The sequence below is a fragment of the Protopterus annectens genome, chromosome 1.part1, assembly GCF_019279795.1.
Source record: "Protopterus annectens isolate FY-2018-M chromosome 1.part1, PAN1.0, whole genome shotgun sequence".
In the NCBI taxonomy this organism is placed as follows: domain Eukaryota; kingdom Metazoa; phylum Chordata; order Ceratodontiformes; family Protopteridae; genus Protopterus; species Protopterus annectens.
In genome coordinates this window covers 1348293409-1348320888 of record NC_056726.1, presented here as the reverse complement: position 1 = coordinate 1348320888, position 27480 = coordinate 1348293409, and the positions used below count along the sequence as shown (strand labels likewise).

Below are 27480 nucleotides of genomic sequence, written 5' to 3'. Positions count from 1 at the left end.
TGGGAGGTGTGCACATCCTAGACACCATCCATGTCATGGACTAAGGAACACTTACATGGCCAGTGATGCACAGCATTGGCCACAGACAACAGTCACCCAGGTGACTGGATGGGGGACACAAGACCCACCTGTCTGGGCAAATGCAGAAACCACAGCCCTGTGCCGCAATGTAGACCATTGTCATGTGGCCTGATGCCAAGGTATACCCATTGCCTAGCCTGGTATAGCCATCGGGGACAGTCGACCACCACACTCCCATGCAGACATGCACCCATGCATGTCAGTACTGGCACCCTGTGTGTTTGTGTGTGTGTTGTATGGTGCGCATGTTCACATCCACACTCACTACAACCCCCATTGGCATACTGAAGCATGCTGTCTGATGTCAGACACCTCCCCATACCCTTTGCCTATACAACCTCCGTATGACCCATGTGGTGCATGTGATACCTCCACAGTGATGTGTTGTGGCAATCCCACTACTGATGAGTTTTAATCCTGGCCCTGTCAAGTGTGTCAATGTGTGTGTGTGTCCCTATGAGAGTGTGACTGTGTTGACGGTGGCACCTGTTTATGAGGACAGGCACGTGTACATCACCTACTGTATAGCTACCATATCCCTGTTGCAGATGTCACTCACCATCACATATATGTTCTGAGGGCTCCACAACAGGTAACCCATGTGGTGCATCCAATAACTGCATAGAACTGTGATAACACTACATAGTCATCAGGGGTTTGATACCCTGTGCTGGTAGATGTGTGACACAAACATGCTTAGGTTTTACTCTCCCACCCCTCCCTGACTTGCCTTTGCCTCTGTCTGCCCCTCCCACTCCCTCTCTGGTGGATGTGGAGACCTACACTTGCTTTGCCTAGGCAGCAGCATGTGTATTTTAAGTGATGCTTGTGATCAGCTGATGGCCTCTGCACAAATTACAGCCCTTCCCTAGCTGATTGCATGTGGAACAGCTGTGGTATCATTCCCATAGCCAATTGCATGGAAACACACTCCAGTATCTAGGAACATCATGTTGGCATTGGCCCTTTTCATTCACTGTGAGCAGGAACTAGATCTATTGTTTGGCAAACAGCATCTCAGATGGATTGGGGATTTACCTCTAACAACATACACTGTGGAAACGGGGCAACACACAGGAGGAGGATGTGCCTGACCTGACTACAGACTGTAAGTGCTGCTATACTGCATTTGTAGTAATGTTTTAACAGTTTGTGTGTGGATATGGCTGTCCTACATGTCTCAATACCTGCCATGTCAGTTCTATGTTTATGAGGAATCCCTATCTGCAGGGTTATCTGCAGACTGGGCAGTGTGTGGTGCCTTTGGTTTCATGTGTTACCCACGGAGCATCTATCTGTGGACTGCAGAAGGTAGTGTGAGGATTGCAGTCTGTATATGGTGAAAGCCATGACAGTTACTGACTTCATATCCCGCATAGGACATATGTTGCAAAAAACCCTGTTACAACAGTAAATGTATGAGGTTATCAAAGCAACATGTCAATATTGGCCCTGTGTATTTGCTTCCAGCCCCAACCCTGTCAACCTTTGCACATATGTCATGCATGAAGAGGTGAATATGTGCTGTACACCATAATTAGGGTCATCATATCTGATAACAAGCCAGTGAGATATCAGACTGCTACACATGTTATGTACAGTAGGGGTTATATTTGATGACATAACCTGGACATACTGTGGTTGTTTGTACAGTATTTAGGCCTGTGTACTTATGGTGAATGTTGACAGTGTGTGTATTGTTAATATGTACCTTGGCCTGTGTACAGACTGTGGTAGTTGTCATCGTCTTAGGTCCCATCCTATCTGATGTTACATGCTGCTCCACTGTATGTTGCCATATTGGCTTACATGTTTGTAGGGCCATACACACAAATGTCCCGTACCACAGTCAGCCATCAGACCAAACTGTGTAGTGGCCCAGTATATGTAGGATTAGTGTGTGAGTGGCACATATGAGGATGATGTTGAACAGATAGTCCATATACTGTAATATTATGCTAGCTTGCCATATATGGCTGTGGCTCTGTTCTCATTGGTTGTGGTTATGAACTTTCACACAGGTATATCTTACCCTGTGCTGTGACATTCCTGTACAGCCTGCTATATATGCAGGTAGATGTGCATTCCCCCATAGGAGATATAGGCCAGTGTTGAGCCAGTCTGCCTGTAGCCTGCACAGTGGATTGTTACATGCCTAGCTTAGTGTACTTACCCAGTGAGATGTCATGTGCAGATACTTGCCAGATGTGCTGTTGCTAGGCCTCCCTTAACAGTCATATATGTTAGACAGAGCAGTGGGATGTTGTACAGATGTATGTTAATATCTAGTGGGTAGTATGTGGCCATGGCACTCCTGTACCAGTGGGTAGTACATACCAGGTCAGACAGGTGTGTGTGAATGCATAACTTATGGTGGCATATGTATACCAGTTATTATGTGTTATACCAATCTACATGGCTGTTAACATCCATGTTATCAGGCATGGTACACATCTTTTGCAATAAGGGGTTCTGTGTATACCTCTGAACTGTACAGAGTGTGTCAGAATGTCCACACATATTGGCCAATATCTCTGCTGCAGTCGACAGGGGCAGTACTTGCTAGCAGCAATATTTCACTATGATGTCTGTAGGATGTCTGTCAGTAACCAATGGCACACGTGGAAAGCAGATGTGACCCCCCCACACACACGCACACACCATGTCTGTGAAGACAATCCCAATTACAGTAACAATAGTATATAGAACTGTTAATAGTACACAAATAAAGGTTTTCCATTCCTGCAAAAATGTGTGTGGTGTTTTTTCCTATGACCTCTCTGTGGGTATATGTTGCAGGCAATGATTGTCATTTGTATGGGTGGCCCATACTGTGTCCAGTTGTTCAGGTGTGAATTGTAGGCATAGTGTATGTTCCATATTTTGTGCACCTCCTACATATGTATCTTACTGTACATATCTCTGCGTCTGAATGTGTAGTCACATGTATATCTGTATACATATATATATATATATATATATATATATATATATATATATATATATATATATATATATATATATATGTATATATGTATGTATATATATATATATATATATATATATATATATATATATATATATATATATATATGTGTGTGTGTGTGTGTGTGTGTATCTGTATCTGCATATATGTGTCTGTGTATATGTATCCTGGGGATGTTGATAGCTTCCACATTTTACATTTCCTATGGGAGCCAGACTGTACTGCATGATATGTTACCAATACCAGCCTGACATCATACTGATGGGATGTAGTACAGTTAACATTTTGTGCCCATGTCATGTCAGGTCCTGGTTATGGGATCTGCAACATTTGGTAGTGTATTGCAGGGTGGACGTGTTTGGCTGAGGGGGTATGCCTATTCATACAAAACATATATTGTTTTAGGCCTCTAAACCCCATTAACGGTGGATCTGGACATATTTGTTTTTGTTAATCTACCATTGCTATCTACAGATGTATGGCCACATATACCTATATAGCTATATTTACAAGCTTACATGTGTATTACTATGTCCGTATATATCTACATAGCTATATACCTGCGTACATATATGTACCTTGCTGCGCATATGTCGACATATAGGTGTAGACATATATATGTGTTGATGTAGGCATTTGCCTGTATATATGTTCATATATATTTATATATATGTATATATTTCTAAATATATATATATATATATATATATATATATATACATATACAGATATGTTGTATCTGTTTAGATATTAATATATTTACACACACACATACATCTAGACATTGGTTACATTCTCTATACTGTAGCATGACTTAGTTGGATGATATGTTTCTGAAAACATCAGATTTATGTATATCTGTCATGGCTTAGTGGTAAATCACTTTGTCTATGGTATGCAGAGTCCTGGGTTTGAGCCTTGCAGAGGCTGTTTATTTTGTTGCTGGGCAGAACAATGGCCATTGGATAGTATATGATTAAGGCACTTTAAAGCAGTTGGAAGCAGGTTTGCCCGGGTTTGCACGGAGGTAAGCACTGCTAACCTCGGGTTACAGTTTCTTATACTCAGTTATCTTCTATATTGTTTAACCTGTGTATGCATAGCTTACCCCCACACAAACAGGCTTAAACCCGCTCACTGCTGCTTAAAAGTGCTTACTCCTGCTTACCCTGTGCTAATTTCTTTAAAAGAAAAGAAAAAAGGGGTTGATAGGAAAGTGGTGAAAAAGGGGCACAAAGAGGGAAAGATAGTAGGGAAAATAGCCAGGGATGTGCGGGAAGGGTGTAGGGGAAAGTCCATAGTTGCCCATTTCTTCTACAGCAACAGCTGTGCATATACACTGAATTTGGAGGTAGATTTGGACACTCAAACCCCTGGGAGGGGGTGAGGACAACAATAAGTTGTTGTGATGTCAATTAGACCAGATTACATGCATCCAGTGGACACGTGCAAAATGGACAGCTATGTAATGGGCAAATTTTTTTGTGGGAACAGATTACCCTTTTTTTTTTTCAGGTGAGAGTGGGATGTTAGGGAGGGGTAGTAGGTATATTTGGGGAGGTAGGTTGCATAGGATAACAGACGAGACAAACAAGATGCATACAGGGGCAGTATATGACACATGTGGGGGGTAAACACCTTGGACGGGGAGGGGTGTCTGGAAGTCGCAAGCCCATGAGCCCCCGAATGGAAACAGTGGGACTGAGGTCCCCAACCATGGGCAGTCACCACTGCACCTTTACAGCCCCAACTGTGGCTGTGCTGGGAGCTGTGTACGAGGGGCAGGCTCACCCTCTAATTGCACCACATGGCCCTCAAGCTGGTGTAGCCGATCTAGAAACTCCCTGTGGAGCTCCCTACTCACCACGGCCCGGACCTGACGGCGGGTGATAGTTACCTCTCTGCCCCTGCTCCCGGGGGGCCAAGCCCCATCCCCTGCGGCAGTTTCACCTGAAGGTGGTGCAGGGCCAATGGAGGAGGAGGTCCCAGGCTGGGCCCCAGATGTGCTGGTGCCCAGTGCCATGGCCAGCTGAGGTGGGACAGGTGGGTCTGCTGGGACCGGCCTTCCCATATGAGCTATGTTGTTGCAGTTTTAAGAATGATATGGGTTAGTAATAGTCAACAGCATTCAGGTTTAGTTATAACAGCATGCATAGGTATTCCCATTAACCCAAGACATCAGATTTACAACAGTTGCAGAGCAAGCAGAACACATGCATATATGGGACAACAGTGGCCATTACAAAAGCATGCAGGTTTCATTGATGGCAACAGGCCACCAGTATGGGGGTATTTTAACATGGCACTTGCATAGAACCAAATGTGAATATTTGTAAACCAATAGGACATATGTCCCAATAAAAGTATGGAGTGTACACGTACCCATTGAGGTGTGTAATTGTTTTTTTTGTTGCACATATGGTGGGGGTGAGAGAGAGAAGTCAATTAACAAATAATATATCCCTGTAGTTTTCACAACTTTCTTAGTCACTGCAGTGATCTGTCCCTTACATGTATTATTACACTACCCAATGGCCTTACTTTGTACAGTAGTATGTTTGTAGATTAGTATATACGTGGACTGTGTCTTACATATAGTCTACACCTCTTACCTGTTATAGCTGTTGAGAAAATCATTGTTAACATGACCTGACAAATTCTACACATACTCCCAGATGCCATGCTTGTAGACAAGTATATGAGTGAACTGTGTTGTACCTACAGTCTACACCTCTTACCTGTTATAGCTGTGGGGTAAATCTTTAACACTACCTGACAAATTCTACACATACTCCCAGATGCCATGTTGATGTTATACACATACCTAACAGTCCATTATTGCTCACCCTCTGGTCAAAGCTTGACAGGGTGCAGGTGTTACTGTGACATATTTTGGAGTAGCTGTCATACACTTTGAGTGAGATGCTACAATGACAGGTTTGTTTCCATATACATTCTCTTTTTATATTCAGGTCTGACTATCCATTATATGTCAGTATACGCTGCCTACATTTCTTGGATCATCACACTTATTTGTCAGGGAAACAGGTTACTGGGCAGCAGATTTGGGCCCATTATCTGGACATACTGGACAGATCAGAACAGTTGAGGGGTATGACTATGCATACAGCTGTAGAGTTGATGGTTATGATTATGCTTACTGCTTACTCTCTGAACATTCTAGCAAAGTTATACAGTTGTTGGGTCTAATTATGCATACAGCTTTCTATCTGAGCATTCTCGCAAACTCTGTACAGTTGTAGGGTATGATTATGCATACAACTTACTACCACTCCCGGGATTCAAACCCCTGCTGTGTGTGGTAAAAATATTACAGTTGACATCACAATACACCGTGCTATCAGGGAATTAGTGTAAAGCATTCTGTCTAAGTCTCCCTCAGTTGTTCTATATGACTAACCTCTTGGAACTTCCATCATTGTTGTACTGAACTTCCTACACATTTTAACTACGTTCAACAGTGTGGGTAACACTGCTTAATACAACAGTACTATTTATAGAATGCAACACTACAACAACATATGAAAGCAGAATGTACACAAGCACTCCAGGGGTTATACTTTTAATCACTAGATATTACACCTTTTTTCCACACAACCTATATGACGGTCTTCCTGCCATATTGTCTGGTTTATTCAGTACACCCCATACACAATACATTTTTATATTGATACAACACTTTCTAGTACTGTTATATTTATTTGTTATGACAGTACATGCAAGAATATTACTAACCTGCCTTGCGATGCAGCCTTTGTAGCCTAGCAGCATGGGCTTCTTGGTTCGCAGCCCCCTCATCTGCAGCTGTTGGAGAAATATAGTGATATTTAGCCATTACCTATCCATAGTATACACAAGCTAGGCAAGCATTATCTACGTAGTAGAATGAGTACTTACTCAGTGCTGGGGCATCAGCCATCTGCCTGGATTTTTGGATCCACTGTTCCAAGAGATCACCCCTCTACCGCTTCAGGTCAGCATGGTGATGCCTAACCTGCTCACCAGTCCGGGGGATACCAGTGGTACTGGTGAGGTCACGGGCGAGACTGTCCCAGGCCTCCACTTTATACTGACAGCCCTGGTACTGGCCCTGCAGTAGTCTCTCCTCATGGTGTTTTACTAGGAGCCATACCACGAATCTGGACTCCTGGGTGCCCCAGTGCTGTGCTCTAAATCAAATTGCCTTCCCCATCTCCAGCCATTCTGCCTACAGTAGGGAGCTGCAACTAGTTATGGGAATTATTGGCACCTGTGGGGTTTAAATACACCTGATTTCCAGCACTTTCCCGTGATTGGATGGTTTGAAAAGGCTAAGCTATGGGCACACCTGCTTACGTAATGTTGGCATTCCTTAAAGGGGCATACCACTGGGCAGATTGAGTTAGCCGGCCTACACATTGCTTACACCACATAAGCTGACCTGTGCAATGCTTAGCGTTGCTTAATATCTAATTAGCATTATATTTTCCTTTTGACATTGATTTATTATTTGTTACATGTTATATATGTGTCTGGTATCTGTGATTCATGTGTACGTACACTGTATGGGGTCCTGGGGAATTCAACACTTTATTACAATAACGCCTCACATCTGGCCTTACTGCAGTACTCCAGTTCACATATTTATGTTATGTAGTAGGTTATACAACATCACACTGTCCATAGTTTCATTTCACATGTTCAGTTTGATTTTCCTATGGTGAGGATTTATTTCTTGAAACCTCAAACTTATGTACTGCTGTGATGGCTTAGTGGCTAACTACTGTGACTGGCGTGTACAGGGTCCTGGATTCGAGCCTTGCAGAGGCTGTTTATTTTGTTGCTGGGCAGAACATGGGCCATTGGATACATAGTGATTAAGGCACTTTAAAGCAGCTGTAAGCGGGTGTGCGCATGTTTGCATAGAGCTAAGCACTGCTAACTTCCGGTTACAGTTTCTTATACTCAGTAAGCTTCCCGATTGCTAATCTGTGTAGGCAGTGCTTACCCACATGCAAACGCACTCAAACACGCTTACTAGTGCTTACATATGCTTACTACTGCTTAGTCATGCTTAGACCTGCTTACTAGTGCCTTATTCATTATGACACTGATACTTCACGTGCATTTCCTGCAGTAGTCTAGTTCATAAATATGTGTTATTTAGTGGGTTTTGCAACATAGATATTGGTTATAACATGCTTTGCCATGTAAAAACAACTGTGCTGTAGTTGGACTTGAACCAGGAATGCCTGCTCGTTAGGCGAATGCTCTGCCCACTACACTATTGCTACTTCATTTGCATATATCTTCCTTGTTATCTTCTTCAGCCTTTTAAGCTGCTTTAACCATAGCTAAGCGAAGGGCACACCAACACACCTACAGTTAGCTTTAATCAGATTTAAAAAAAAAATAAAAGGGTTTCTTCATTTACTTTTTCTGTACTGTTGCTGTTGTACACATGGGGAACTGTTGGTGGGGATCTGCGGACACCTGTGAGCGATCTCGCTCATTTCTTCCCACTTCTGCTGTTCTACATTGCAGGGGCATGTTTATTCTGAGAGCTCTGCTCTCAGACATGCCCCCTGCACTCGTACACGCTCTGTGTAAGCCTAGGAGCTCGGGCAGTGAGCCTTCATTGATATGCATGGCGCGCTGGAGTCCTGCTCTTAAACGGGCACTTCCATGCAGGACTAAGCTAGTCCTGCACGGAAGATTGGTGAATCCGGGGGTTGGTGTTTATTTTAGCATTTCTTTAATCTCCCAAAACAATCCCCAGCCCTACCTCATACCTCCTGAGGTATTTCTGGTTTGTTTTCTTTTCTTTTTTTTTTCTTTCTTTCTTTTTTCTCTGCCAATAATCAACACTTCAGTATGATTATTTTTTGCTTTTCTTTTTCTAACTATAGATGAGTCATTTGAGTATCATCCTTATTATTATTAGGTATCTAAACTGGCAGACATCTTGCTGTTGTCCATTTACTAAATGTACACTGTTGTTCAATATATGTATGTGTGTGTGTTTGTGTGTGTGCGTGCATGTGTGCATGTTTGCGTGTGTGTGCATGTTTGTGTGTGTGTGTGTGTGTGTGTGTGTGTGTGTGTGTGTGTGTGTGTGTGTGTGTGTGTGTGTATTGTATATGTTGATCATGTAGACTCATAGAGTGTGTACATGCCTGTGCAGAATTTATTTTTATTTATTTAATTAAGGAAAGTCCAACTAGGACAGAGCCTATTTTCAGCGGACGCCCGGGGAGAAACGCTCCAGATATTGTTCACTGAAACCATGTACAATCATGTCAATAAATGTAGAGAGATAACTGTGCCAACTATTAATAAGGCCAGACCTAACTCATAAAACACACCACTCTGGTGGAGTCCAAACATAAATAAGTTGTACAGCAAAGAAAAAAAAAGTCATATCAAAGATTAGAAAGTGCTATGCTCAGCATGATGAAAACACTCTCATTAATTTTAACAAACAGTTAAGAGGGCAAATTAAGTCTACTAAAGCCAAATTTGAGGTAAAGATAGACAAGCACTAGGCTTTCTTTAGGTATGTCCAAAACCTCAAGTACAGCACACAGCAGTGTGCAGAACTGATTGTAAATGGAGCCATCAACATGGAGCCAGAAGATATAGGAAATCTGCTGGCTGACAAATTCAGATCCAATTTTAACCCCTATCTCTCCTGGCTGCCCCCCAGAAAATACCAAAAATACAGCAAACAACCCCTCTCCAACTATCACTAGGGAGCAGGTTGTAGATGTGTTCTCTAAGGCCAAAATGCTACATCAATGGGCCCCAGTAATATTCCATGATATCTCCTAAATAACTTAAAACATGATGTATCAAGACTACTAGAGTCACTGTGTAACTGTAGCCTCCAGACAGGCTAGTCTTTACCACAGTCATTAATCTGCGAAAGAGCAGGCCATCAACAGACACTAGGAACTGCAGACCCATAAGTCTGACTAGTCTCATGCGCAAAGCCATGGAAAGAATTATATAAGAAATGGTTAATAATGACATAGAAAACCTTCAAACACTGGATCAAAGTGAATCTGGTTTCATCAAGGGCTAATCATGCTTACTCAGCCTGGTAGACTTCTTTAAGAAGAACACCAAGGCAATGGATGAGGGGAAAATGGTGCATTCTGCCTACACTGACCTGGAGAAGGCATTTGAGAAAATATCTCACTCAAGCATTGTAAACAAACTCATAGATGTAGGCATAACCCCTTTTGTTACTTGCTGGATAGCCAGCTAGATCTCAGATAGGACCAAGGAAGTTAGGATAGAGGAGACCACATTCACAAAGAGGTCAGTCACTAGCAGATTCCCTCTGTGCCTCGTGCTGGGTCTTTGGCATGTATATCTTGGAAATCAAGGCCAATGTCAAAGGTTTCTGGCTAACCAAGTTTGTAAATGGTTGCAAATTAGGAGCAGTCATAGAGTCCTCCAAGACAGTAGAGGAGGGACTAACACAGACAAATGACTGGTGCCAAAGCCATAGCTTAAAACTCATTGCCATCAAATGCATAATAGTACCCTTTGGGAGGTTAGCCACCATAGGAAATTACATAATCAATAACACATCCCTAAGAGTAGAACTAGTAGTCAGGGATTTGTGTATGCATGTTGATGTTAACCTGTTTTGTCCACCATGTGTCTAAGGTAGTAAAGACATTATTCTGTTTTGCTCAACTTATAAGCAAGGTCATGACATCTTGGTCCATGGAAATCATTGTTACACTGTAATCAGCATCATCAGGCCCATCATTCAGTATGATGCCTCCTTCAGTATATATCTAACCAGACATATGCAACAACTGGACCATCCACAGAAATTCTTCACAAAATGAATACGGAGCATAAACAGCATGTCCTATGCAGAATGCCTCAAAGCCCTATCTCTATACTTTGTTTCCTACAGACAGTTGAGAGGCAGGCTATGACTGGCATACAAAGCATCCTTGGATCCCACTCTGATGGACCTTTTGCATATCTGTAAAATGAATAGCATCAGAATTACTTGTTCTAGGGACTTAAACCTTGCCTGCTACATAAATAGGACACATTGGAGGGACAGGTATGTGTCTTGTGAATTCCCCTTCTCTGGAACAGGCTACCCATCCATGTGAAGCACAGTTCTTCCCTAACCCTATCAAGAATAACCTGGACCAGTAAATGGGAAATCAGACACACCTTGGGTTTAGCGTCTATATCACTAATGGACAGAGGCAGGCTGTAAATCTTGTAATAACTTACTTATACCTATAAAAATAACCTCTAAGGCACATAAACATGTGGGATACAATTGGAATGCTTTATAAAGGTCTCAGTGGTCATTGGCTTAGTATACACCTATGAAACTATAATAAGTCTGCTTCTTTCTAATATAGTAACTGCTTTAATATACAGGAGAGGTTGTAGGTCTACTTCAGCGATGTGTGTGTGTCTGTATGTGTGTATGTCTGTGTGTGTGTGTGTGTGTGTGTGTGTGTGTGTGTGTGTGTGTGTGTGTGTGTGTGTGTGTGTGTGTGTGTGTGCGTGAGAGAGAGTGGTCAAAAGGATGACGTCATGTGTTGGAGTGAGTGCTACACAGGATGTGGTCCATGTATGTTTGTGTAGAATGAGTGATTTAATGTAGTTTCTGGAAGTGTCTGTGGGTATGGATTGCAATTTATACTTGTGGGAGTCAATAGCTGAAGATGAATCTATGCCAAGCATCACCTTCTGCAAGGTAAATCTGGTATTGCAATTGGTGGGGGTGGGCATTAGGGATTGCTCTCCATGTTAGAATCTCATGTAGTTTATGTTTGTATGTTTTAGATTGCAGGTTTGTTTTAGCATGGCTATGTTTGGAAATTGGTGTGTGGTCTAGGTTTTGTGTACAGTTGTGTCTGTGTGCATCTGTGTGGGTAGGTGTGTGAGTGGGAGGGTTGCCATCTTGATTAGTAGAGTAGTCAAGGACTATGCTATGTTGAAAGATTTTTGTCTTTTTACTAGTTGGTCCTGGAATAGTCTATTCTCAAGATTTAAAACCTAATATAGGTCATTTCTGTACAACAGCACTACAGGAGATAGCCATTAGTCTGTTACTTACATAAATTTTGTTCCTTTTATCCTACAGTGACCCATACTTTTTGGATGCTAGTGGACATTGGTATTCCTAGATAGCTGAACAGCTAAGCGCCATTTTTTATTTAGTACAGTTTGACAGGTGTACTATGCAGTTTGTCTAAGAGTTGGTTCCGTGTTTTAAGCCCCTTAGATTACTTTGAGCCTGTTGCTGTTTTATGACAATTTATGAAAAAAATATGATTATTTTATTTATTTGTACCAATAAAATTGTTTTTCATAGTTTCAACTGTTTGACTCTGAAGAAGTCATATTTATGGATGAAAGTGCCATAGATGGATAGATAGGTTGGTAGGTAGCTAGGTAGACAGATAGATTGACAGATAGATATATAGATAGGTACATCAATAGTCAACCAAAGTATTCCACAGGGGATGGGTTCATAAAACATTCAGTGATCCATGTAAATCCATATAAACAGTTCATTTATACTTTAATAATTAATTTTACAGAGTTAATCACTGCACTTTTTGAAAGAAAGAAAATGATGTCATGTTCATTTGCCCTTCTATTCTGCATTAATAAAATACTAAAGCTTCATCTTTCTACTTGCACATTATGTACTGCATCACCCACTAAAAGTAGTTAGCAGGTAGTCATGACACTGCTTTGGGAAGTAGGATAGATTAAGTAGTTTTCCAAGAGTGGTGGTGTTTGTATGTATGTGATGTGTGTTTGTGCAAGGGGGTGTAGAATGTGTGGTGGTGGGTTTTCTGTCTTTCGGTGTTTAGTGCAACCTCAGAGTAAGTATATATAAGTAGCGGGGTGTGGAGGGTGCAGCCCCCCCACATGGGGGTGGTGCAGGGGGGTTTGCCCCCCTGCTTATAGGAAAGGTAGGTGTGTGTTTGTTTTGTTGTGTTCGTGTGTGTTGTTTTGCTTTGTTGTAGTGTAGGGAGGTAGGTGTATTTGTGTTTGTATGTGTGGTGTAGGGTTTTGTTGACATTCGCTGTTTTGAATTTCGCGGTTTTGGTTTTCAGGGTTGTGAGTTTTCGACTTTATAGTCTTGAGATACTGAAATTCAATATTTCAGTATTTCGAGATTATAAAGTGAATCCGTATACACACACACACACATATATATATATATATATATATATATATATATATATATATATATATATATATATATATATATATATATATATATATATATATATATATATATATATATATATATATATATACATACATACAAACCAACATCGGTGCTCAGTCCATAGCACACAACTCTTCAACCACGAACCAGCACTCAGGACATAAAAGTATTCAAATCGACCACTATATAGCACAAAGCAGAAAAAGTTAAAGCATATCTTCTTTTAATACAAACACAAACTTGTAATACAGTCTGGCTTGAACTAATACATCATTACAATCATATAAAAACATGCAAAATCATCTTTATCATCTAATAAATTATTAAGAAATATTCTTAACATATTTTGTTCAGCCATTTTAACTGCACTTTTCTTCTTAATTCATCTTCTGCTTAGATCATAAATCATAAAATAGTAGAATCTTTTAAAGCAAAAAAGCTAGAAGGCTGGACAGCACTCACTAAATAACTTTTAAATACGAACTGGTGCACAAACCAACAGCGGTAACATACAAATGAAGTAAGAAATAATTTTTGTACATATATAATTAGATGTTTCTATCTTAAAGAATATAGTTTGGAAGTGCACACAACATATAATAATAGCTGTAGTTTGCCAAGCTGTAGAGGTTACAGATTAACTAGGAATAAATAAGGTCAGCAACGTTGGTTATAACAATCTGTATGGAAATTTCCTATATGTAGCTAGCTCCACGATATAGAGGGATAAAGAGCAGACTATGCTGTAGATGACCCAAGTTCAACTAACTGCTTACATACCTGTTGGAGCTATACAGGAGGGTAGGTATGGGGTGCCATTACCATCTCACTCATCTTGGGAGGAAGGAAGCAGTTCTGGCTCATCACATGGGTGATACCTACTGGAGCACTAGGTGTTCCAAGCTTGCTACTGAAGCACTAGGTGTTCCAAGCTTGCTACTGGAGCACTAGGTGTTCCAAGCTTGCTACTGGAGCACTAGGTGTTCCAAGCTTGCTACTGGAGCACTAGGTGTTCCAAGCTTGCTACTGGAGCACTAGGTGTTCCAAGCTTGCTACTGGAGCACTAGGTGTTCCAAGCTTGCTGAGCTTGCTCTACCATAATTCTTTCACAGTACATAGCCAAGTGGAAATGTGTGTGTGAAAGCATGCTCAGGGCGTTGCAGTTGTGGGCTCAGAGATGTTGCAAATGGGGAGGGGGTGTTCCCTGGGAGAGAGGGTAGGCTGCTCCCCCAGAGCAAGTAAGTTGGCCTGTTCTGTACTACCCAATTCTCCTCAAGGAATCAAGGGTTAATGGAGGTTGCTAGGCCAAACCAAATGGGCTATAGGACTCTAGCCTACCCTGGGAATACCTGACTCCCATTCTTCAGGAATGCATAAGCAAAGTGGGTGAAGGTAGAGGAGCCACTGGGCAACGTCCCAGGCAGATGAAAAACATGTCTTGTATGTGTTACATTTCTGATACTGTTATATTTACAGGAACAAAGGAGCAGGTATAGCAGAAGCTACAAATGTGCGGCACTGTCATGATACCAAGGAGTTGTCTTACTGGGTAACATGAATGTGCAAGTGTTAAAAGGGACTTGCGACTGCACATATATTTCAGATATGCTAAATGCATCAATAAACTTCACTGAAAAGCATACTTTTACACTGCACAAATATTTTTGCTAGAACGACTGTAAGTATTAAGCCTTACACATGGGACTACTTTGTTACAAAGAGTGTATCTAGGACTTACTATTGTATATAACTAATTGTCAGGGTTAGTTTGGTAGTGGGCTTAAAGTCACATATCTTGACTGGTAGATGTAATACCTGTAGAAGGCTACAATGTTTCATAGCAATGCTGTTATGTTAAAGTCAGAGTAGCAAACTGAAGAGTTATATAGAGAAACCAAAACAAACTGAATGTATAGGTATCAGCAGTGATTTTTTTTTCTACTTGGAAGTGTCTGTGTAATAGTGAAATAAGCAAGCATCACAAAAATCATAGATTTTTGTGTGACCTCTGAAATGTCCAGATTTTCACAAAATGTCCAGGTTTTTGCCTTGTATTTTTGGTCTGTTCCTCATAAAAGTGTGGTTTTCTGGCAAATTATTGACATAGATTTTTGGTTTCAGCCATCATATCATTTAAAGAATGTATGCTAATGCAAAACCTATTATCTTAGCAACTTTTTTTTAAGTTTATAAGAGCAATATTTAAACTTTGTCCCTGATTTTGGGTCTTTGCCCCCCCCCAGCTATTTTTCAGTGCTGTCTAGATTTCTTGCACTTAAAGGTTGAAAGGTGTAAAATAATTTCTTTCATTTTTGTATCCCTAGGTACAGCAAGCTGGAAAAGAGAAGAAGACCTTTCTATGAAGCTGTTCAAGCATATGAAAATGCATCTTTGTTATTACCTGCCTTTTACAACACCCGCAATACAGAAGTCTCTTTCCGAGTCAAGTATGTCTTGGATGACTTTGAGTCCCAGCAGTCCGTCTTTTACTTTCATCCGCAGTACCTGATCAGTGTCTCAAGGTTTTGGTCTACACAGGGGGTACATGCCAAGCGTCTGAGCAGTGGGTTAATGCTGGTGACTGCTGCAATGGAGCTCTGTAATGAGGTGCATCTTTATGGATTTTGGGCATTTCCCATGAACCCCTCAGGGATCTTCACAACTCATCACTATTATGACAATGTTAGACCACGACCTGGTTTCCATGCCATGCCCACAGAGATATTCAACTTTTTACATTTGCACAGTAAAGGAGTTCTTCATGTTCATACTGACACATGTAGGTGATGGTGCTATTGTCTGTCCTAATAATGGACAGCATTTTAACCTAAAAGCCGATGTCACCTGTCTTGCCTTTTGTGGCAGAGACTCACTAAAATCTGAAAAAAAGTTATGCAATAATTGTTCTGTAGAAATGCCTACGTTTAATTTCCAACATTGCTGGGTCAATTGCATTGTTCCTGTCAACTGCCCAGATAATGCCAACATGCACAACTGCTTATTGCCAGATTCAAACTGTTATGGAATGAACAGGAGAAAGGAAGCACATTTGCAGTACAATTTGGGAACATGTGCAGCAAATTTCTCATGTTGAAATAGTAATGGATTTCTCTTTAGAAATAAGTAATACGGTTAGTTCTGAAGTGGTTAAGTATTTCTGTTCATTGTTTATGTGCCTCTTGCTTCCAGACCTCTGTTATTCTCTTCTTCTGAAACTTATATTTTCATGGGCTTAGTAATTGGTATAGTTTGCCAACACTGCACTCAGAAAGGTGGGTTAACAAATTATGTGCTCTTCTGTATGATTGCCTTGCTTTCTGAAGCAGAATTTAAGATATGTTTTTTCAGCTTTCTCCTCAGGATGCCGGCATGTTACAAAGGACATGGGCATTTATGCTGATGTGCATGGATACATGGCAGCTGGCAGAAACGCCCTTTTTCCAGTGTGCTGTGATTTTGTTTGGTTCCTAGCTTGTACCTTATGTTGTACTGCAACCTGCCTTTCTCCAGGTGGCGGTCAAGCAGCAGGGCGCTGCAGTTTACTTGTTGCTATCCACTGCCTGTCTCACTCCTTGACCTGACTTTCTGGGTTCTGAACAGCAGTGCTGAAGCCATGCTGTCCTGCTGAGTAGTGCAAGAATGAACAGCTGAAAAAACCTTTGAAGTCACATGATTTGTTATTCTTAACTAGTCGGTTCTGTCTGTTGTTGAATAGCTAGATATGTTAATAGTAATCTATTTCATTAGCAAAATTTGGCAGATAGGAAGTAGCCACCTATTTGTATATACAGAGACAGCACTTGGTGACTAACACTTTAACCATTGTTGCTTTTACCAAAAATTCCTCAGTTAATCCGCAATGTGGTCTTGTTTAATTAACCAATCGCTAAGTTAATTAATTTATTTATTGTAAGCCATAAGCCACTTTGTCTTCCAAAAGATACCCATCACAGTTTGCATATGATACAGCTCATCCTTCTGCAGAACAAAGGCTTTCTTGTCATCTCTGCAAAATACTTCCTTAAGTAATTATTTATGTAACTTTGGTCACTGTCATAATGAGGCTTCATGCATTTCATAGAGCAAGAGGTCTCAGGGCAGAGCACATCATAATTCTTTATATGCCCACCATTTTAATCATTAATTCTTCTATTCTTTCATTAATTCAGCTGTTGTTTTAAATTGTTTCTTTAAGATTAAATCATTTAGCAGTTGGTATCACACACTGATTCATTAGAAGTAGACTGTGCAACAGCATGGCTGCCTAGAATACATATTCAGTGTATGCTGAAATTCTGTTCACTTCCTTCCATCAGGCAGTACTTAATATTTTGGTATGTAATAAGTAAGGATGATAGAGGGGACACAACCTCCAGCATGCAAGGTATGGGGACTCTACTACTTCTCACATGAAATATTTTTTTATTGAGCTTTGTTTTGCAGTGAATGCCTTTGCAAAACTGAAATACCTCCCATAGCAGCTAAGTGACAGTTCAAATGCATGAGTAAACACATAAAATTCCATTTAAATAAGCAGCTTTACTCTTAATAGGTATAATTCAGTCCACTAGCAAATTATTACGGTCAAATTACAGAGTTAGAAATAAAATATTCAAAAATTCTGTAATAATTTTGTGTAAATAATGGAGCTTTCAGTTTAATAAAAATGTGTCCTATAAGCTAACAGGGCAATAGCTTTCTGAAAAGAAGGTCCAGTGAAATTATAAGATTTTAACTCCAGATGCTGAAACATACATTTAAGAAGCCAAATGTTTCCCCCATTTTATTGACTGCAGTGAAAAATGTAAAGGGTAAAGAATACTTTTCCGACAGCCTACTTTTTACTGTTACAACAAAACTTCTCCACTTGTTGAATGACACCTCCTTACAGCTGATAGTGTTCAGGTTATATCATCATGTATGTATAACATGTGGGGAATGGGCACAGGATTTAGGTTCATCATCTGCTATAGGAGACCATTTCTCATTGGAAGAAGGGACCATTTGTGCTATAGACAATGTAATATTTTATCTCACTTCCAGAAGAATAACAACCCTGTCAATGTTTGAACAAGAAGGAGTCTGCTGTGTGGCATCCCTCCTCATTGCCTCTTCCTGAAGTATGAAGAATCTCTGTTTGTTACAGAACACTGGAAATACTTGCTTTTTTTCTGCTGTGGTTCTTTTCAAGCCTTTTCTCTAATGTCTAATATATATCATACAGTCAGCAGTTTGGCAGCCATTTTATCAACTGCACGACAAATACCTCTTTTATAATATGCAGCTACACTCCTGTCTTTTGTTTGGTGCTGCTTTCCTGAGGTGCTGTTGCTCAGAAAAGATGTGAAATGTTTGTCTTTTCAGCCTGCAGTGGCATGAGTCCAGATGACTAGTGAAGATCTTGTGCCACTTATTCAACATAGAGTAGAAAAAAACAAAAGTGTCCTGGTCAGCTGTTGAAGTTACTATAATCACTATTATCCTGGTTTACCTCAAAAAAAAAAAATAAAAATACTGGCCCTACCCAGTTAGCAACAACACTTCTAACTCCATATGAAACCGTGAACATATTTAATATGTACAGAATGACATGATATACTCCACACTGAGTATCTTTTTAGATAGAATCATGTTTTATTTTTCTGCTTGTGGTGCACTTACCTATGTGCACCTCAGGATTATACTTGATTACTGTTTCATTACATCACTCCCTGACTTGAAGTCATCAGTTTCTCTCCTGATTTGTGCATACATTACTTGTATGGTTCCACTGCTCTGCTGTTCTATTTTTTCAGTGTATGAGCAAACTTGTTTTTTGCATTATATTTTGACTGATAAACAGCTTTTCATTCTTTAAGATTTAATAAGTCCCTCCCTCTTATATTTGTTTTGACACACCTGAGTTGTTATACAGTCTTGTGTTGCTATGAAAGCTATGTCATGTGGACCCTACCTCATGTCACTTAATGTAACATTGGTTAATCTTCGTCTTATGACTGATCATGGTGGTCCATTGCATTTTATTGCCATCCCCCATGTTCTGAAGAGGAACCTACCTGCCTCACTGCTGACCATCACACTCCTGTATTCTACCGGTTAATTTCAGCTACCTTTTGAGTGCCTCATATTAAAGTCCTTACTGGAGTCCAGCTAAATACTGCTCTCTATACTCCTCTGCTCAGTATCTCATGTCATCAAAAAGTTAGTGAGGGCAAGCCCTGTTACTGAATGCATGCTTTTGTGGGTTCTTTGGTCAACTCACAACCAAATGTTTCACCACTGCCTTCTTTAGTACTATTCCATGCCTCATCCGGCAAAACTGTTGTTGCAGTCATAATGACTGACTTTCCAGTCTCTGGTGGCTGACCTACAGTTCACCATTGACTGACCTACAGTTCACCCCTGACTGACCTACAATTCACCCCTGACTGACCTTCCATTCACCACTTTATGCCTATTGCAAGTAACGTTTAAAGGGATTCCATTTGCCAGTTCAGTCTTTGAACATGGGATTTGCAGGAGAAGACTGAGAAACCTTTAGTCACTTCATTTATTCACTCCTTTGGGATTATAGAGAGAACCCTACCTATATCTTTCTTTGCTTTATCACCAGTTATCCATTGCATTCTGTTAGAAAAATTTCCCACATAAAATGACTGATGTCTATTCCTGCATTGTTAGTGCCCCTTTTTTATGTCAAGTACTTCATTCACCATCACTAAAGAATTACAATAAATTGGATTGCATTATGTCCATTTAGAGCTAAGTTGTGATTTAGAATGAATTTAAAGCATCTTGGCATTAGTCTGCTTAAGCTTTTCTGCTAATGCTTACACCCAGGAAGCAATTCAGAAGTAATTAATTAGACATCCACTGCTACAATCTATTGCCTCTAGTAAACTGATATAGCAGTGAGATCTGGCTGGGGGCCCTGCTATCTGAACTGCTTGCTGTATCTTGGGGTAACTTATGTAATATGAAATCATGTATTTACTGTAGCTGCACAGACCGCTTTTAGGAACAGATGTGAGTTCCTTTGTGCACAAGTTGACAAAACTGCAGATTTCACAAGAAATCTTGGTGTTGAATGTAATGACATCCCCCATAGCTGCCTCATCCTTATTTATTGACTGATCTCTGTTCTGAATAATGAACTAGGATGTAGATCATTGAAATGTTGAACATAAATGATTTACTCTGGGCTGCAAGCTGCTTTTGTTGAGAGCCAGTGATTTTCTAAAGTATTGCCCTGACATTTGTTTCTGGCATTCACTCTCAACTACCCTTCACAGTCAAGTATAAGATTTTAGAATGTTATCCATTATTTTCCATGACTCAGTCAGTCAGCCCCACTAGTGTGTTTTACTCTGAATTTATTTATGTGCCTTTAGATATGATTCCTTTTTTGTCTAGCTATTTCTTTGCTACTGACTTGGACAAATTACTGTAATCTGTTTACCTTCTTTTGAATTTCAGATTTAGTTATGTGATGGTAAATAACTCTGCTGTTCCATTTGTTCCTGTTGTAAATACTGCTGAATATTCCTTGACCTGTTCAGTATTCACATCACTATTCTTCCAACTACCTTCATACTATCATTAAACCTTATTTCCTAAAATCTTTTTTTCTGGCTTGATTTCAGTTCTGCAGTTTTAGAACACAGACTCTGAGTAGATCTGACATTTCTGAAGAGATGAATTGCTTTCTGGAAACTTATTTTGTGTTTATAGGTGTTAGCACTGATTTCCATACCTCTTTCCTCTATTTATTCTCATTGCACGCCTTCATTTAAGTTTAGTGACTCTCCTTACGCCATGTTGATTTGAAGTTCCTAATTTACTACATTCTCTAATTTTCTAATTTACTGGTCTCCCACTTTTCTTGTTCTAGGTTATTTGCAGAAGCAGTTGGTTTCCTTCATCAAGACTCCTAAGACGTAGTATTTCTTCCTTTCTCATTTGCCCTGTTTTTTCTAAATTTTAGTAGTTAAACTTGTTGCTGTGTGTTCCCCGCTAGGTTAAACTTCTTTTGTCCTATCTTGTGGTATACTGAACTGGACTCATACTTACGATGCATATAAATTTAGGTTAAAATAACATTTCACTAAAGCATGATGCTTTTTATGTCATAATACTCACTCAGACTAAGTACTCTGGGACTATGAAATGGGTTCAGTCATTTACTTATGTTCAACTTTATGTGATTCCTTGATCTGATACCATCTGTTTTGACTTTATTCCATGTTTTCAACTCTGAAGTTGTCTTAAAAATAAGTTATTTAAGCCAGTATATGGTAATTGACTGACAGAATATTCAGATGCCATGGCACTGACCCAACCTACAAAACAGACGTCACTTGGAGGAATTGGTTTCCAGGAGAGTCCCATTATACATCTCTCCTTTTGAGTGTTGTAATTCTACCCCTCCCTTATTGGTGCCTTTTCAATAGAAGCTAGGTAATAGTTTCTCAGAAGCTACCTAAGGCTGTATGTATTTTTTTCAACCTCAGTTCAAGTTTAGACATATCTGTGCACATTATATCATCATAGCCCACTGGGCAGAAAATGGTGATACAATTTACATACCCTTACTGACTGGGTAGTCACTGGTGTCTTTTAAGCCTACTCCGTTGATTGCACATTTACTCTTTAGACTAGATTCTACTTATGCCAGCCAAGTGAGTTACTTCCCGTAGAAGTTTTATTTATTTATTTGTTTGTTTAACTGAGTAAATCCACTGGAAGTGTGTCCCTCTTCAAGGAGTAGCTGGGAGCACTGTCTGGTTAAAGTGACTTGCTCACAGTTATGCAGCAGGCAAACTGAGCCTGAAGGAGTCAAATGCTGGATTAGAGGAAGCAGCTTATAAGCAAACATGCATTCTGGAGCTGGAGTATGTTGACCCCGACATGGCTGGATTGCTTATAAAAAGGATAGCTGAGAAACAAGATGAAAATATTTATTTAATTTTTCTTGGCAATAGCTAAATCAGGCAGTTTGCCATTTTAGTGGACTTGGAGGAGGCATGTTTTATGTATTGCCAGAAGTGTTGTCTAGATTTGTTTGATAAATGTTACATTGCATCCTGTAATGGTCAAGGCCAGAAAAATGTTTGTTCTCACTTATGTAATGTAACAGACCACCTGCTGGTTGCCATAGTTCAGATTCTAGAAACTCATTTGGGAACTCTAGAGACCAAGATATTCTTCTTTTATCAATGTGCTGCTTTGAGTTTGTTTCTTCAAAGCAGGGACGCCAGCCATAGCTGATACTCATGATACTAACACAGTGGTTCTGGCAATCAAAAACATGTGTCCTTTATCAGAGTGGTCAGCTGGTTCCTGCCCACTCTATCTTTTTAGCCATGCTTCTTACCTCCGTCTCTCAGAAGTCATATGGGTTTTGGTCTTAAAGACAGAGTCTTGGACTTTATTTATGCACTGAGTTGCACTTTTTTCTGAGCTATGTTTATGATAATGTTTATTTATATTGCTCCTTTTTGCACTTCATTCTATTGTGTATAATTTAAAGTACCATTAGTGCTTTTCTAGCCACTGTAGAACCAGTTTGCTTTCATGTATTTAATGCTTGTTTGTTGACTGTGCAGAAATGTGTATAACTGTTTAGCACTTGGCTGTTACCTGCACTGAATGCATCTGTGACTCTTTTTATTGATTAAGCACTGTGATATGATACATTCTGAAGGCTGTTATGCTGTTCAGCAGTCTTGAATCTTAGATTATAATGCATCAATGATGGCATATATGTATATTTGATGCAGCTTATGATGCAATAACATTGCACACAACATCTGCATCATCTGTTTTATTGGCTGTGGCAGGGAAGGTAGTAGAGACTCAGTCATAGTGATATGTTCAAATGCTGATGTTGGATGTTATTTCTATCATGCAGATTTCCTGGCAGTGTAGTTATGCTTTTGCAGTTTTGTCTGTGATTATATTAACTGGGATTCTGCTCTGATTGACAATCTCAGTACCCTGGACATATGACTGGCAGTTCAGGCAGTCAAATGTGGGCTGGCATGAGAAAATTGAACAGAAATCAAGAATCTGTTATGGTAGGTAACCTCACACAAATGTTCTTTCAGCGAGCCAGCATGCACATATATGTACAGTTTTAAAATGACTAATACTTTAAGCCCTTTGTGATGGAAAATATGCAATGAATTTTGCATTTATTGTTATTTTTTTTCCTTTGCAAAACTATTGATCAAGTCTTGATATGTTGTTTTGTATTTGTATTGCATAATCCTTACTGACAACATACAGAAGGCTTTTGTTTGCAAACAAGTATAGGGGAACAACTTTATTGAAAGGCAGTTGTCACTGAAGGATATTATATGTTAGACAAAAGAGAAGAATTGAAGGGAACTTGTAGAAAAGATCCTGAATAAAACAGGCTAATGTCATACCTTAAAGATACCGAGGGCTACTGAGACAATGCATTACAGATGCCACCTATATACTGTGAAGTAGCCAGATCCAACAGAGTACAACTGCATAGACAGCAAAGACACACAAATGGCACAATTTCTTGTTACAGCTGTTGGGAATAGAACATTACAAAACAGGTAACAGCTTAGTGGATTGCTGTCTATAGCCTTCTTGTCATATCTGCACTTTTTCTTCTGTTCCTTTCCGTTACCTACTACCCCCTTCAGGAAGACAGTAGATTGTGTGACTTTTTCAAGTAGTAGGGGGTACTGTATAGAAATAGAACTTGTAGTGGTACTTACCACTTTGTGGAGTGGACTGCTGCATGAGTTTTTAGTGTGATGTTTAGAGTAGGAAAAAGGTAAATTATCTCTACACTGGCAATTTATTAGCTATATATTTCTATCATGCACCCCAGAAAGTGCAGTCTTTTGTTGGAAGAGTGAAGTGCTTGCCAAAAAGCCCTGTACATCTGCAGAAAAGTCAAATAGGAAAACATAATAATAAAGAAAAAGAGCATATTAACTGGCTAGATGTCATATTTTGTATTTTAGATTTATTCATATTAGATGTAATAAAATATGGGTAAATTGCAGGATAAATTGCAGAATAAATGTTTGAACGTTTATATAAGTTCATAGGTAAGTATTAGGCTAGCTGTTCTTGCAGGCCATTTTAAGCCTAGCCAGTTTCCATTCAAAGGTGAGAATCAAGCCATGTACCTTGTGTCGGTGAGAAAAGCACCTTAATCATTATGCCTAACCTTCCCTCAGAAGTACAATGCTGGTTTTGTTACAAGCCAATGCAGTACATGACGTGCTTCTAGTCTGAGTAAAATCCATTTTATAACAGCATTTGATATAGTTAAAGGACTTTATGCTGTATTCATCTTTCTGATGCTTTTAATGTTACTTCAGTCCCTGAAATAGATATGTACTTCTCAGAGACTGGTGGAAGGGCTGCACTTGTAGTTCAAACTATAATGCAGGAGGAAAGTTGGTATAATGTTTAATCATTCTTAGAACCTAGTAAGGTGGCACCTATGTGGGAAAGAAGAGATTAGATACTCAACTGGGAAATTCAGTTTGTGATTAGTTTTGCAGCCTTTTGCTAAAGATGTGGTAACAAGGTGTTTGGCATGAGGTGCTTCTTAGAACTCTAACATTTAAACATTGTAGTGATGTGTTTTTAAGTTTACTTAATGCAGACTGGTTTAGCTAGAACACCACAAGGCAGGCCTATATTCCAATGTGTGCTTTATAGTCTAAGGTTACAGGCTCTGTTTTAATGGGATACAATAACTAGAAGCAATATTCAATTTGGTAATTGCAGAACAGGCACAGTATTACCATTATCTAGTAAATGAATTTACTTGTTTAAGCTGCATAGTATTTTTGAAGATAAATGGGTTAGGGCCTGTTGTTAACATTCATGAAAGTAATGTTACTTCAGCAGTATTGCTTAACGGATGATGTAGTCTACTTTTAAATAGGAAGGTTTGGTTAGCTGCCCATTCCTGACCTTCTCAAACCGCACCTGCAAACAGATACAGATTAATGGCACAATATTTCTGGTGTCTGCCTTCAGCGTTCTGTATATTTTATAAACTAGAAAAAGGTTATTACTTGCTTTACATTTATTATGGCTTTATTTTTTATTTAGTTACCCTTTTAATATATAAAAACATTATATTAATGTCTGCATTCCTTGTCCCCCTAGTACTAACTAATTCTTTTCACCATTTAAATCAGGAAAAGGATCCCGGGTTCTAGAATGTGATGGTCTGCTCTCCCCACTCACTTTGGTGATCCTGTGTGGATGTTTTGTGGAATCTTTTATATTCTCATTATTCTGTCAAACTGTGATCATTAGTGGAATTCCACATATCATAAGCTGAATGTAAAAAGGTTGCTCACTGAGAATGAATAAATAAATAATCTTTTTTCATAAATAATAATAAATATATGTATCTATTTATGCATTTTCAAGAAAGTGGCTTTTTGCATTATGTTTGTCAACTTCCGCCTTCTTTTATACATTCTGAGCATCTAGCATTTCATTCATATGTATGGCGGGTAATGAACGTCAGTAAACCTGGCATGCTTAAATTAAGACCAAGGATAAATCCACGGACACAGCAGATTATAACTGGGTTTAGGAAGAATCTGTGGCAAAATATTAAACCTGTTTTGCCAAACAATAAATAGCAAATCTACAAATGTTGAAATAGTTCAAGCTCATTACCACAATCAACAGAACAAGCTGGAGGGACAGGTTCATAACCCAGAGAATACCCATGCTGTGGAATAGACTTCCCATACATGTCAAGTGGAGCACCTCATTGGCCTTCTTCAAGAGAAATCTTGATGAGTGGATGGGAAATAGAAAATTCACCCTGCAGATCACTCCAGTGGCTCTACTTGACAGAGCCACTGGGAACTAAGGTTGGGTGGCACGATGCCAGGGTAATCCTATGGGCTAGGCTTGTAAAGGCTCCAGGGCCATTAGCCTAGTACACACCTATGAACCTATGAAACAAAAGCCTAATATGAACTATTTTACATTTAGTATCAAACTGCAAAATATGCTGTCAACAGTTTGTAATGTAAAACAGAGAGGAAGAGCCTAAAGGTCACAACCACAGTCATATTCACTTAGGGGGCTCTTATATCGGCTCCGGTGCTTAATCTGGAGGCCCTTCTCTTTTGAGCCCTTACTTGAATCATATCTGCTGTGCACATGCTTTGAGTTAGCTGGAAAACATTTGGGAGGTTAAAATGTCTAAGTGGTTCCACTGAACTTTAATTGGCTAAAACCTTTCAAAATGAAAATCCCATGTAGCTCAGCAAACTCAGCTATATGCAACTAATCCCGAGCATATAGCTCCTTGGAGTAGGCTATATTTCCTAGGACAGGGGTTCTTGTTGAACAGGTGATCTGAACACAGAAACACAGGAGCAGTACTATGGAAGTGACCACAGGGACCATAAAATGCCTAGCCATACCCACCTTTAAGTAGACATTTAAAAGTGTTTACTAACCTTTTAAATGCTTAATAGTGTTCACCTTCAAAATGGAAGAGGGATGCTGTATTCAAGACTAGCCTTAAAGGTAGCCAAAGAAGTATTTTGTTTGACTTGAAATAGCACCTTATTCTGTAGGCTAAGAATTTGTTGACTTAGGCACCTATCCCACCAGCGAGTCTTGTTTCTTTGTTTGTGTGGATTTATGTCCCTAGTGTTGGTGTTTGTCTGGCCACTGCTTTATGAAGAAATAGAAGATCAGTTTAGAATACCCTGCCCTGACAACTCTGTAACAGGTACTATTAACAGAAAAGGGACCTCAAGGGTCAGTTCTAGGTTCTCTTCTTTTATCACCTTTCATAAAGGATCTGACGTGGTCATGCAGCTGGCAAAATGTATATTATGCACTAATGATGTCGTCATAATTAATGTTAGGAGAAAGAGAAACACTTAACAGCAACCTCCGGGAAGATTTCAAAACTATCTAAAATGGTTTCACACTTGCAGATTAACTGTGAATACTCAAAAAAACTATTGTTGTGTGGTTAGATACACCTAAAAAGCAACAAAATACCAGCATGATCACTTTTGGAGGTCCACAGTGAGGTCATTTACATTGTCATAGATCAGAACCTCTCATTTAATTTCCCCAGAATTCTTAGCTTTTTCTCAAATGAAAGCTTCTAACAAAATTTCTA

General features: G+C 39.6%; 1 protein-coding gene across 1 annotated transcript in view; it reads left to right on the top strand.

The window, feature by feature from the left end:
* The window catches only part of ST8SIA5 (ST8 alpha-N-acetyl-neuraminide alpha-2,8-sialyltransferase 5), a 156898-nt gene extending 130876 nt beyond the window's left edge, over window positions 1-26022 (top strand). Inside the window, exon 6 of the mRNA XM_044089004.1 lies at window positions 15632-26022. Within this exon, the coding sequence (XP_043944939.1) occupies window positions 15632-16094 (463 nt within the window). The 3' untranslated portion in view covers window positions 16095-26022. The remainder of the gene's footprint in view (window positions 1-15631) is intronic.
* Window positions 26023-27480: the final 1458 nt, after the last annotated feature.